Source organism: Nicotiana attenuata, unplaced genomic scaffold (assembly GCF_001879085.1).
Source record: "Nicotiana attenuata strain UT unplaced genomic scaffold, NIATTr2, whole genome shotgun sequence".
Taxonomy (NCBI): domain Eukaryota; kingdom Viridiplantae; phylum Streptophyta; class Magnoliopsida; order Solanales; family Solanaceae; genus Nicotiana; species Nicotiana attenuata.
The window spans coordinates 132,254-144,388 of record NW_017671717.1 but is presented as its reverse complement, the minus strand read 5'-3'; the positions used below and the strand labels follow the sequence as shown (position 1 = coordinate 144,388).

Below are 12,135 nucleotides of genomic sequence, written 5' to 3'. Positions count from 1 at the left end.
TGGCTCTCTTTCTTTGCCTTTGTGTTCTTCTTTCTGTTCTTTTTCTTTCCCTGCAGTATTTATTATATTTACACAAATATTGAACAAAAAGTAATATATTTAGAAATAAATATTTATTTATTTAATATTATATATACTTAAAACATACGCAATTTATACTTATCAAATGACCCGAACACGCGTCATCCCACGATTCAGCATTGCTTTTGCTGATTATCGAGGCAATCATGACCATGAATTTAGTTGCCAAAACTTTTACTTATACACATCATCCTTCTCCCTTGTACTTCATAATTTTCCAACCTTCCCTCATCTGACTTGCATCTTTGTTCTCCATCTTTTCTTTAACTCTCTTCAAACAAAAAACCTTCCCCTTCTTCCATACAATGGCTTCTTCCTCAAAGCGCACCAGTTCTTCAAAGAACAAGAACAAGGCCGGGGACTCTGCTCCTCCAACGGTGGGCTTCATCATCCCTAGAAGTCTTATTACCACAAAATACTTTGAAGAGAAATTTCCTATTGCTAACTCTCGTACATGGGCCGTCAGCAGGTACCCTTCTTCCATCCGTCCTTCTAGCATTCCTGTTGTGAAGGAAGATTGCTGCCATGATTTGGATATTATTGCTTCTGATCTATCGGAGCGAGTGACCCTATCCAAGGAGGGTTTTACATATTTTTACACGTGTCTCTTTACTTTGGGTGTGTTCTCTTTGAGCGGGGAGCTTGACTCCGTGATTGCGAAGTTTTGCCTCTGCTACCAAGTGTGTTTGGCACAAGTAACTCCTTCTGTGTGGAGGACGGCTGCTTGCCATCGGCGTTTGTACCAGGAGACTGGAGAAGAGCTAACCTTAGCTCATATGATGAATCTCTATTCCCCCAAGATCTTCTGCGGGGGAACGATAAACCTCTGCAAGTGTGGCCAACATACTCTGTTGTCTATAACGGTGCAACAAAGCATGGTGTAAACCTAAAGCTACCCGGACATAAGAATGAATAATAGCTACGTACGCATTTTCGTCACCTCGTGCGTACGTATCCCCCCACATAGTTCACCTATGGGGTAAATTCCCTCTTACAAGGTTAGAAAAGAGACTTACCTCATCTCAAGGCCTACTCTCTGGTCCCAAGTTGTGCTCAAAACCTCAATTCGTTGCCGAACAATCCAAAACTAATCAAATGGTATATAAATTGATCAATATACGTTCAAAAGTTCATATTCCAACAATTGTAGTGATTACTCAACCCTAAATGCAAGATTCCTAAAATTCACCCCCGGGCCCACATGCTAGGATTTCGGAAATTTTTAAAGAAAGTTGTTACCCATAACCTCATGAACTCAAATATATGATTTTCACTAAATTCCATAACCAATTTTGTGGTTAAATCTCATTTTTATCAAAAACCTAGGTTTTCCATCTAACCCATAAATTCCACAAATTTACATGTTAAAATCTATCCATAATCTATATATTAAAATCACATTACGTAGAAATTACCTACCCTCAATAGCTAGGTTGAAATCCCACTTTTTGAAGTTTTAAAATCGCCCAAGTGTTCATAAATGAACCCAAAAATGGCCAAGTCCCGATTTTTAAAACTCTCTGCCCAGCTTCCCCCTTTTTCGCGAACGCGGAAAAGGCCTCGTGTTCGTGAAGGCAACGGCCTAGGCTTGGGAAATTTTACCCTTCGTGAATGCGACAGGAGCCTCGCGAACGCAGAGGCTCGCTTGGCCTACCCTACGCGAACGCGAGGGCGTCTTCGCGAACGCGAAGAATGATCAGCGGCCACCCAGCTCAGCCTCCTCTACACGAACGCGGACCAGGTCACGCGAACGCGAAGGATGGAGGACCCAGACCTCCACGAACGCGGTCCATATCACGCTAATGCGAAGGGAAAAAGCCCCCAGCCCACAGTACCTCAAATCCTTCATCGCAAATTCGGAGGTATGACCGCGTTTGCGAAGAAGGAAACTAGAAGCAGAAAATCTGGTGTGTTTCAACACAACTCTGGACGGTCCGAGATGCACCCGAGCTCCTCGGGACCCCATCCAACAAGTCTATAAATATAATACGGACTTTCTCAAACTCTCGAAATGCGTAAAACAACAATAAAACCAAGAATTACACCCCAAAACCAAATTGAATCAAAATATAAACTTCAAGTTTCCAAATTGCTCCGAACGCGCCGAATCATACTTAGACAACTCAGAATGATGCCAAATTTTGCGTGCAAGTCTTAAATGACATTACAAAGCTATTCCCTGTCTTAGAATTCCATTCGTATCTCGATATCACCAAAACCTACTCCAAACTAAATTTAAAGAACTTAGAAACCTTCAAAGAACCAATTTTCACTATTAGGTGCCAAAACGCTCCCGGGTCATCCAAAACCCGATCCAAACATACGGCCAAGTCCGCAATCATCATACAAACCTATTGGAACCACCAAATCCTAATTTCGAGGTCGTTTGCTCAAAATATTGACCGAAGTCAAACTTGGCCTTTTTAGCCAACCTTAAGGAACCAAGTGTTCCGATTTCAACCCGAACCCGTCCAAATCCCGAACTAACCATCCCCGTAAGTCATAAAACAGTAAAAGCACGTACGTGATGTGTTATTTAGGGGAACGGGGTTCTATAAAGAAAAACAACCGATCGGATCGTTACATTCTCCACCTCTTAAATAAATGTTCGTCCTCGAACGGGTTTAGAATCATACCTAGAGTGCTGAATAAGTATGGATATCTGCTCTGCATGTCCTCCTCGGACTCCCAGGTCTCCTCCTCAACTGGTTGGCCTATCCACTGAACCTTTACGGAGAAAATCCTCTTGGATCTCAACTGGCGAACCTGTTTAGCAACAATAGAAACTGGCTCCTCCTCATACCCAGGCTCTCATCTAACTGGATAGTTCTGAAGTCTAACACGTGTGACAAGCCGGCATGATACCTATGGAGCGTAGACACATGAAAAACCAGATGAACTCCCAATAGGCTGGGAGGTAAAGCAAGCTCATAAGCAACCTCCCCAACTCGTCTCAACCCCTCAAATGGGCCTATAAACCTTGGGCTAAACTTGCCCTTCTTCCCGAATCTCATGATCTCCTTCATCGGCGAGACTTTCAAGAGAACCTTCTCGGGACATACTATCCTAAATACCGGAGTGCAACCCCGCAACAAACCATTGCACTGTCTCTGCGTTAGTAGGAAGTATCATAAGTGCATGGAGAGACAACTCAGAGAATCTCGCCTCATAATCGTTCAGTGACATCTGACCCTGCTGGAGCTGCTCAAACTAGCACCGCAACTCTTCCCTCCGGGAGGGTGGGATATACCTATCCAAGAAAAACTGTGTAAACTGGTCCCAAGTCATGGGAGGAGAACCTGCTGGTTTACCAAGAAGATAAGACTTCCACCATCTACAGGCCCTGCCCTCCAGCTGAAAGGTAGTGAAATCCACCCCGTGGGACTCCAATATACTTATGTTGTGTAGTCTGTCTCTACACCTATCAATGAAGTCTTGAGGATCCTCATGTTGCTCACCTCCGAAGACAGGCGCTGTTTTGGAACTGATGTTGCTAGTGTCTGGTTTCCTTCTTCGCGAACGCGAAAGAAGTACCGCATTCGCGAAGATGAATTTTGGGGCTGCTGAGATTTGGTCTTCGCAAACGCGATGGGAGAGATGCGAACGTGGTGAATAAATTGAGGGACCTATGCGAACGCGAGTGGGCAGTCGCGAACGCGTAGAAGGAAGTGAGGAATGGACCTGAGGTCGTTTGGCCTACGCGAAAGGGGGCTGGGTATGCGAACGCGAAGCGGTGAGGGTGGAAGTCTTCGCTAACGCGTCGTGAGGAATGCAAACACGATGAAGGTTTTCTGGGCCTGGGCATGCTGAGCTTCGCAAACGCGAGGGGATTGCCGCGTTCGCGAAAAAGGGCAGTGCTGGGCAGTGTCATTTTAAAGACGGGATTTGGCCATTTTCCTTCATATTTCATTTTGGTTGGGCAATTTTTGGAGCTTTGAAAGAGTAGATTTCATCATCTATTATGAGGTAAGTGATTCCCACCTATTGCAAGTTAAATGCTTGGATTATATATGGAATTTAACATGGAAATTCATGGAATTTTTTTAGAAATTGGGACTTTTGATAGAAAACCTAGAAATTGGTATTTTTGGATTTTGACCATGAATTTTAGCATGGAATTGGGAATAAATTATATATTTGAGTTCGTGGGATTATGGGTAAAGTTTATATTCAAAATTTTTTGGAATTTGGGCACGTGGGCCCCAGGGTGATTTTTATCGACTTTTCGAACTTTGTTGGAAATTGTTATAAATTGGATTATAATGAGTATTAGAGTATATATCTATGGATTTGCACATTTATTGACTAGTTTTGGAGCGTTGGGCATCGGTTTGAGTTGTTTGAAAGGCTTGGGAGCCGGCTATAGAACTTCGGAGCGAGGTAAGTCTCTTTTCTAACCTTGTAAGAGGGAATTAACCCCATAGGTGAATTGAATTAATATGTGCTTCTATTTGTGGGGGATACATACGCAAGAGGTGCCGAGAATCCATACGTAGCTACTAATTATGCCTATGTTCGGGTAGTTTTAGGTTTACACCATGACTTGTTGATACCGTTATTTGATTATATTTATTATTTGCCTTGAAAAGAATTGAGATCGAGTATGCTTATTAAATGCCTTGAAAAGAGTTGAAATTGAGGATTTCGAGACTTGAAAGTTCTCATTTGAATTTTGTATTTTTGAAAAGAATTAAGGAATATTATAATAATTTGATAAATCTATCTTCAACCGCGTCGCAAATATATTCCGCGAGCGGGATAAATTTCCACTACTCTCATGGGAGCGGGCTGATCGCCTCGGCAGGTTAAATAGATGCATCTATGGTTCGTGTCGTTCGACCCTCGGCAGTGCACTGTTTATATTTATATGTTGGTTCGTGCCGTTCGACCCTCGGCAGTGCAAAATTTACATTTATATATTGGATCGGATCGTACAACCTCGGCATGACTTGCGCGTGATAACTCTTTGGAACTAATAATAATTGACATTGCTTTATTGGCTTGAGATATAAATTGTTAAATGTGAAAAATGAATTTGGGAATTTCAATTAGTAAAAGAATTGTTGAATATTTCCGGTTATTGAATTTTCAGCTATGTTATGTATTCCATGCTTAAATATAATATCGGCATTTTATTGTTAGCCCATAGTAAGTGTCGGAGTCGACCCTTCGTCACTACTTCTTCGAGGTTAGACTAGATACTAACTGGGTACGCGTTGATTTACGTACTCATACTACACTTGCTGTATATTTTTGTGCAGGTACATAAATGTGTAGTGGCCTTGTAAGAGCAGAGACATGTTTAAATGCGGAGACTTAGGTGAGCTGCATCCCATATTATGACCCGCAACTAGCAGAGTTTCCTTCAGAGTATTTATTTTTTCCCTGTCCAATTTGTATTCCTGACAGATGCTGTATTTTATTTTACTTCCTAGTTGATGCTCATGCACTTGTGACACCGGATTTTGGGGTGATTATGGGTTGTTCAGTATTGAAATTGTTAAAACATTTTTATTTACTCTGTAAATTCTATTTTCGTATTATTTAATTAATGACAAATTCTGATTTCAAACACTAAAATGAGTAATTAAGTAAATCAATTATTGTTGGCTTGCCTGACAGCGGTGTTAGGCGCCATCACGACCTTTAATGGATTTTGGATCGTGACAACATGGTATCCGAGCCACCCCGCGTGCGACCTTGAACAATGGTGGGGCAAATCTCAGCGAGGACGCTGAGTCCCTAAGGAGGTGTATGTGACACCCTAGGCAAATCCCACATCGACAAAACACGGGAGAGATGCTGGGTATATAAGTAGACATGCCTTAGACTCTAGTGACGCATTTTAAACCCGTGAGGGCCTAGGCCCAAAGCGGACAATATCACTAGCGGGTTGGGCTGTTACAAATTGGTTAACTAAACTAATCGAAGAGGTGTTATTAGTCAATTATTTTTTAATGCCACTAACTGTCAATTACTTAATAACATTAAGCGCGAGCGATGCTATTTATATATCATTGTTATGTGGAGTGATATCTTAGAAATAAATGGTCATTCTTTAAACAAGGTCTTTATTTCACAGTTAATCGATTGACTACACTAATCGAAAGAGGTGTTATTAATTAGTTACTTTTATGTGATTTGGTTGAATTAGAAATAAGCAATCATTTAATTAAACAGAGAAATAAGTAATAGAATTTTGATCTTATTATAACGATTTTATCCTGCTGACTCAAAGTATTCAAACCTTATTTATATTTAAAAAAACAAAAATAGTAATTGCTTTTATTTTACATTTTTAAGAACAACTCCTTTCATCAATTGGATTCTCTCAAATAGTTGCAAAGACAATACAAATCTGTAGCCTAGGTGGTTCCAATCTCTGTGGGACGATATCTTAAACTTTACTATAATTTGATAGAGTATGAGCAGAAAAATCATATACGCCCAGAGCTCGTCAAATGCGGAGAGACGTGCGTTTAATCAACCGTTAGAAGCCTTCAGAAGGTATTATAGTAATTCCCGTCAAAAGAGTATTTTTACCAACTTCCTGATAACACAAAGTTATGTTACCGGAAAGCAGGGGGACTATCTGTATACATATGCTATGACACATGGCCGTCCAGAAAAGGGACACGTGAAACCCAATTGGGGGGGGGGGGGGGGGGATGGCCGAAGACCGAAGGCAACTGTTCTTCTTGTCACCGAAAAGAATAACGCTAAAAAAGATGTGATAAATGCCATGTGCCCGGTAGCATTTAATAAAGAATATTCCATGGCAGTAAGAGTGGTTACCCGTTACAGAGAATTTGGCATTTATGCTCATCGTTACATCTTCATCAATGACCCTCATAATTAACATTAAAGAAGGGCACGATCCTAGGATCTCCTTCCCTAGACATAACTATATATAAATAGTAAACTCAGTTATCATTGTAAAGCACAAGAATTTTCGAGCAAGCTTACACTACATTCTGCACAAAGCTTAATACAATCTTATTTTCTTGCTTTTTGATTTCATTGTTGTTGTGCCCGGAAACCCTGTTCCAGGAATTGTTGCTTCTGCTGTTTCATCTACATCTTACGGCTAAGTATCGCATAAATCTTCGATTATTTTATTATTTCAGGATGAAATTAATTCACTTGTCTAGAAATCACGTATAAATTCAACTGTTATTGGTAAACAATAGTAGTTCCCCCCAGAGATATCATACTAGTTAGCGCATAGGTGAATAGATTACTACAGTGCCTATTTTTCTTTTGGAATGTATGGATAACTTATGAGCAGTCTCATGATATAATTTCAGTTAACACCAGATCATATTTTTCTTAATTATATTTGTAATGAACTTAGGCACCTGCTCGAGTAGAATCACCAGAACATTTTGCTCGTGTTATTGGCTAGCAGCCCTGAACCTATTTCATCCTTCATTCATTTACTCATTAAATATTGCATTTTACATAGTAGTATTATTCTATTACATAGTAATAAATGGACAATCAGTCTCAAATTTTGAGACTGAATTTTCAAATCTTAGAATACTCCATTATTTAAGAGAAATAAGTATACAAATCGATAAGTATAGATGCTTAAGAAAGGTAAAGCTTAAAATACAATAAAAAAGTCAATGAAGCATTACACCAAACGTAACATGAAACTTTTTTATTTGCGCAAGAACAACGTCAATTTTACATATCAAAGAAACAAATAGAATGGAATGAGATTACACTTCAGTTCATCAAAACAAATACACTTCAATAGTACAAAACTAAACATATAGACTGAAATATAAGAACTAGTTGACACTGCCACAAACTTTTCTTATGATCCCATTTTGACCAGTTAGGGGACTAATATCTCCCATTTTGATCATAGCAGCAGCAAAGTCAGACGAGAAAGCTCGAGGGCTATTACTGTATTCAGAAACAATATTATCTGTCGATCCTCCATTGAAAAGAACTTGATCTGATTGAAGAAGACCTTTCTTTTGAATGAGGTTCTTGAAATAATTGTTATCTAATTGATTTGGTGTAACCAAATCAAGAGGTGCTAGATTTCCATTCTCTCCCTCTTGAGGACATTGACGTCTTCTAGTACTTGCAAATCCAGCATCAATGTCTGTTCCATTGCCATAAATCCGATCACGAAATAGGAAACATTGTGCTTGGCCTATTGTGTGAGCCCCTGTAAATCAAAGCAAAAATTAATTAATATCCTTCAATTTTCCTAGCTATAAGGTACTATTTTTTGTTCGGATTTTAAATGATAAACATTAATATTAATATCGAAGGGGAGCCTTGGCGTAACTGGTAAAGTTGTTGCCATGTGACCAGGAGGTCACGGATTCGAGTAGAAACAACCTCTTGCAGAAATGCAGGGTAAGGTTGCGTACAATAAAGCCTTGTGTTCACGGTCCTTCTTGAACCCCGCGTATAGCGAGAGCTTAGTGTACCGAGCTGCCTTTTTTTTATAAATATTAATATCCTGGTTAATTACCTGACAAAGCGACCATATCTCTTGTGTTAAGTCCCTTGCTTGCAAAGCTAGAAATAAGCCTATTAAGAGGATCAAAAGGACCAGGGAGATCTGTTTCAGCAAGTGTCTTACTTGCAATTGTTGAATCTCTTCTTCCAAGTTTCACTGTCCATGATGGACCTCCCACCTGATATATTTTGAAGAATTATTTACTTAAATAGCTGCTCATCTAACCGCTTAAATTAAAAGTAAAATAGCTGACGGATATATAATATATGTATAATCCATATATTATATCAGCATAACCGTGTATAATCTATGTATACTGGCTAGAAAATAGGAAAAGTAAACAGTAAATCCGACCGACCATTATTTTTAGCATAATCTTGCATTAGGATTACCAATTCATTGGTTATAGTATAATACTATATATATGGTATTAATTTAACTTATACATTGTTGATAAAAACTGCCACACAAAATATATGTGCCTCATTTTATACCACAAGTTTAAAAGTCTTCTCTTTTTTCTGCCCAGTCAAATAGCTTCACATAAATTGAAACGGAAGAAGTATCTTGTTATGTTCATTGTAGTCTAATATATATATATATATAGAGAGAGACACTAAGAAACAAATATATGAACTTACAGCAGCTGATGCATCGCGAGCTGCAACAGTTAGGATGTCAGCACATGAAACCACCTCTGGACAAATCTTTTCCACCTCTCTCTTTGCATCTTCTATTATTCCATAACCTCTTGCTGACCCAAGATTTGGCAACGCAGTCTTCTCACTTTCGATTGAAGGAGTCTCATCAAGTAAGATCGAAGCATCACAACCCTAAATTGACGACCAATATATATAACACCATTTCAACCATTAATTAATTGACTTTAAAATACATGAAAAATAAAAATACATTACCAATAATCTTCCAACTAACCTGAACAAAGCAGTCATGAAAGTGAAGGCGAATGAGTGAAGCAGCCATGCGACGTTCACTTGAAATTGCTTGCCTGATGCTGGTACGAATCGTGTTGAGTGCATTAGGGCAAGTATTGTCATAGAACGTCGCGGAAAGTTGTGCATGGCATTGCATGCATGAAAGCATAAGAAGAGCGAATATAGCAGCCCTAGCTGCCAAAGATTGAGTTGGAGTATTCATTTAGTGAATGTATACTACTAAGAAATTTAGAATGATCTTGGCTTAGATGAATTGGCTAAGTAGTAATGAAGATGATGGAAAAGGGAATGCCTAAGGGACTTAATTTATAGGCAAGGAAATACATAGATGGTAAGAGTGGAAAAGCTAGTTTTGGTCACTAATAGCTGCTATGCCGCGTTACTGCTAGTTTTTCTTACTAATATATTTGAAATAGTAAATATCAATCGATACTCTTGACTTGTTCTTTAATATTGGCTCTGGCTATGTGTGTGTTTGAAAATCTCTAGAAATAGATACGGACTCAGGATTTGAAGTTTAGATATACAACAATAACTAAGTTTACGGTTAAATATTTATAAAAATTTAATGGATATATATATATATATATAAGGTTTGAGCAAAAATAATATTGAACCTGTAACGTACAAGGTAAATCCGCCCCTCTTTTGAAATCTAGAATTCTAGTTGTCGCAGAGGCGGATGCACATGTTTAGTTGAGGGGTCACCCGCACCCGAAAACTTCGACAAAAACTCCATATATACTTATAATCAAGGTGAATGCAAGTTGGCGTGGGCTACGTTGAAGTGAAAAATACAAGGAATGTTGATCTTGCAAGCGGGTACGTAATAAGTATTCCAACATCTTAAAATGGCCACTTAGCTTGATGTTAGTCAAATCTTGTTTAGTTGCATTTAAGCTTTCCTTTTTAGTCTGTCCCAAAAGAAATATACCTATCTATATTGTTTTTCCCTCCGTGAGATGAGCCCAGCGTATTGGACCAACGATAAGAGAATTGAGCTGGTCTAAAAAGCGTTTGGGCGCTCTATAGTCTATATAGGATGTAGACTCCATAGATATTCGTTAAATTAGATAATTTATAGCACATTAATTTGTAAACTTTGTTTTACACCATAAATTTCTAAAGTATTCCTTTCCTTAGTAAACTTCGTGCTTAGTCAAATATCGTCGACATCACATAAATTGTTGGGACGAAACTTTTTAGTCAAATGCAAAAGATTCCGTCTTTTAGTATGATCAATGTAATACCTACATACGTTGATAAAAGAAAATTAAAAATTTTGGATCTGTCTTACAGAACTCAAATTAAACGGAGTTTATTTACTTTTAAGTTTATAAACTAAAATTTTAAAAAATAAACGAATTGATATTCAGATCAAGAAAGAAAATTACATGCAGCTTCCGTACAATTAACTAATTTTTATTTTACGAGTACCTTTCGTTACAATGATCTTATATGTAGTTATAATTATTAATCGAGTTTTAGGATGTAACGGAAAGTCAAAGGATAAAATTTTGAAATATCAAAGGTCAACTGTCAACGGCATCAAAATACTACTTTATGAATAGTATTCAATTGCCAGCTAGCAAAGTACAAGTCTTTTCTCAATGTGATCGTCATCTTGGGCTTATTAATCATCTTTTCTTCGAGTTTATGTACTTTTTTTTTTTCCATTTAATGTCCGATACTCGTTTTGGGATCTTGAATGAAATTTAAATCATATCGTGTAAGACCATTAAAGGAACAAATGTTAATCGATGCAAATTAGACTTTGAAGTTTATAAGTTCATACACCAATCTCAAGTTAAAATACAATAATAACTGGATTCATACTTAAATAATTAATAAACATTGTACGTTCGTCATGCTAGTTAAGAGTTAGAAAGATCCTACCCGTGTGACCATAGTCTTTGATGGTAAGTAGGACTGTTCAAAACTGAATCGAAACCGTTAACTGAACCGAATCAATAGCTAATTGGCTTATTGGTATCGGATTATCGGGATAATGGATGGTGAACGAATTGAGATTTTATAATTAATGGCTTAACGATTTGGGGGCGGATTAATCAATTTTCTTATCGGGTAAACCGTTAAACCATTAAAAATTTTTATATTTACACTTTTACCTCTATGTATATAAAGTACTATCAAAACCCTAAATAGCTAAATCCCTAATTTTTATTTTCTAATTCTTGGTTGTCTGCAAAGAAGTCGTCACTCTCTTGAACTGAGAACTGAGAAGTCAAAAACTCGAAATCTTTATGATTAATACGTGTATGTCTTTATGAGTAGTCATGATGGTATTAAAAATTCGGTTAATACGTGTATGACAATATGAGTAGTCTTGAAGGCTCTTCAATTCAAAACTACCGTTTGGTTAGATCTTAGATGGTATTAAAAATTTGTTATTGATTTGAAACTGTTTGGTATTGATTGAATGATTGTTCAAAAATATTTTATTTGGTTTGGCCGATAAGCCGCCCGATAATTGTTAATCCGATACCAATCCGCTCTTTGTCTTATTGAATGGCTAGCGGATTACTACATTTATAATTCGATAAACCGTTAAGCCAAACCGTTAAACGTAATTATCCGTCCAATCCGCCCGAT

General features: G+C 38.0%; 1 protein-coding gene across 1 annotated transcript; it reads right to left on the bottom strand.

Annotated features, from left to right (window-relative positions):
* Positions 1-7,717: 7,717 nt before the first annotated feature.
* LOC109209838 (lignin-forming anionic peroxidase) lies at positions 7,718-9,815 on the bottom strand. The gene is made up of 4 exons (XM_019373183.1): positions 9,503-9,815; positions 9,208-9,399; positions 8,579-8,744; positions 7,718-8,266 (listed from the first exon to the last, which is right to left on the bottom strand). Exons 1-4 carry the CDS (start codon positions 9,722-9,724, stop codon positions 7,878-7,880), a joined length of 969 nt encoding a protein of 322 aa, XP_019228728.1. The 5' UTR covers positions 9,725-9,815; the 3' UTR covers positions 7,718-7,877.
* Between the last annotated feature and the right edge of the window lie 2,320 nt (positions 9,816-12,135).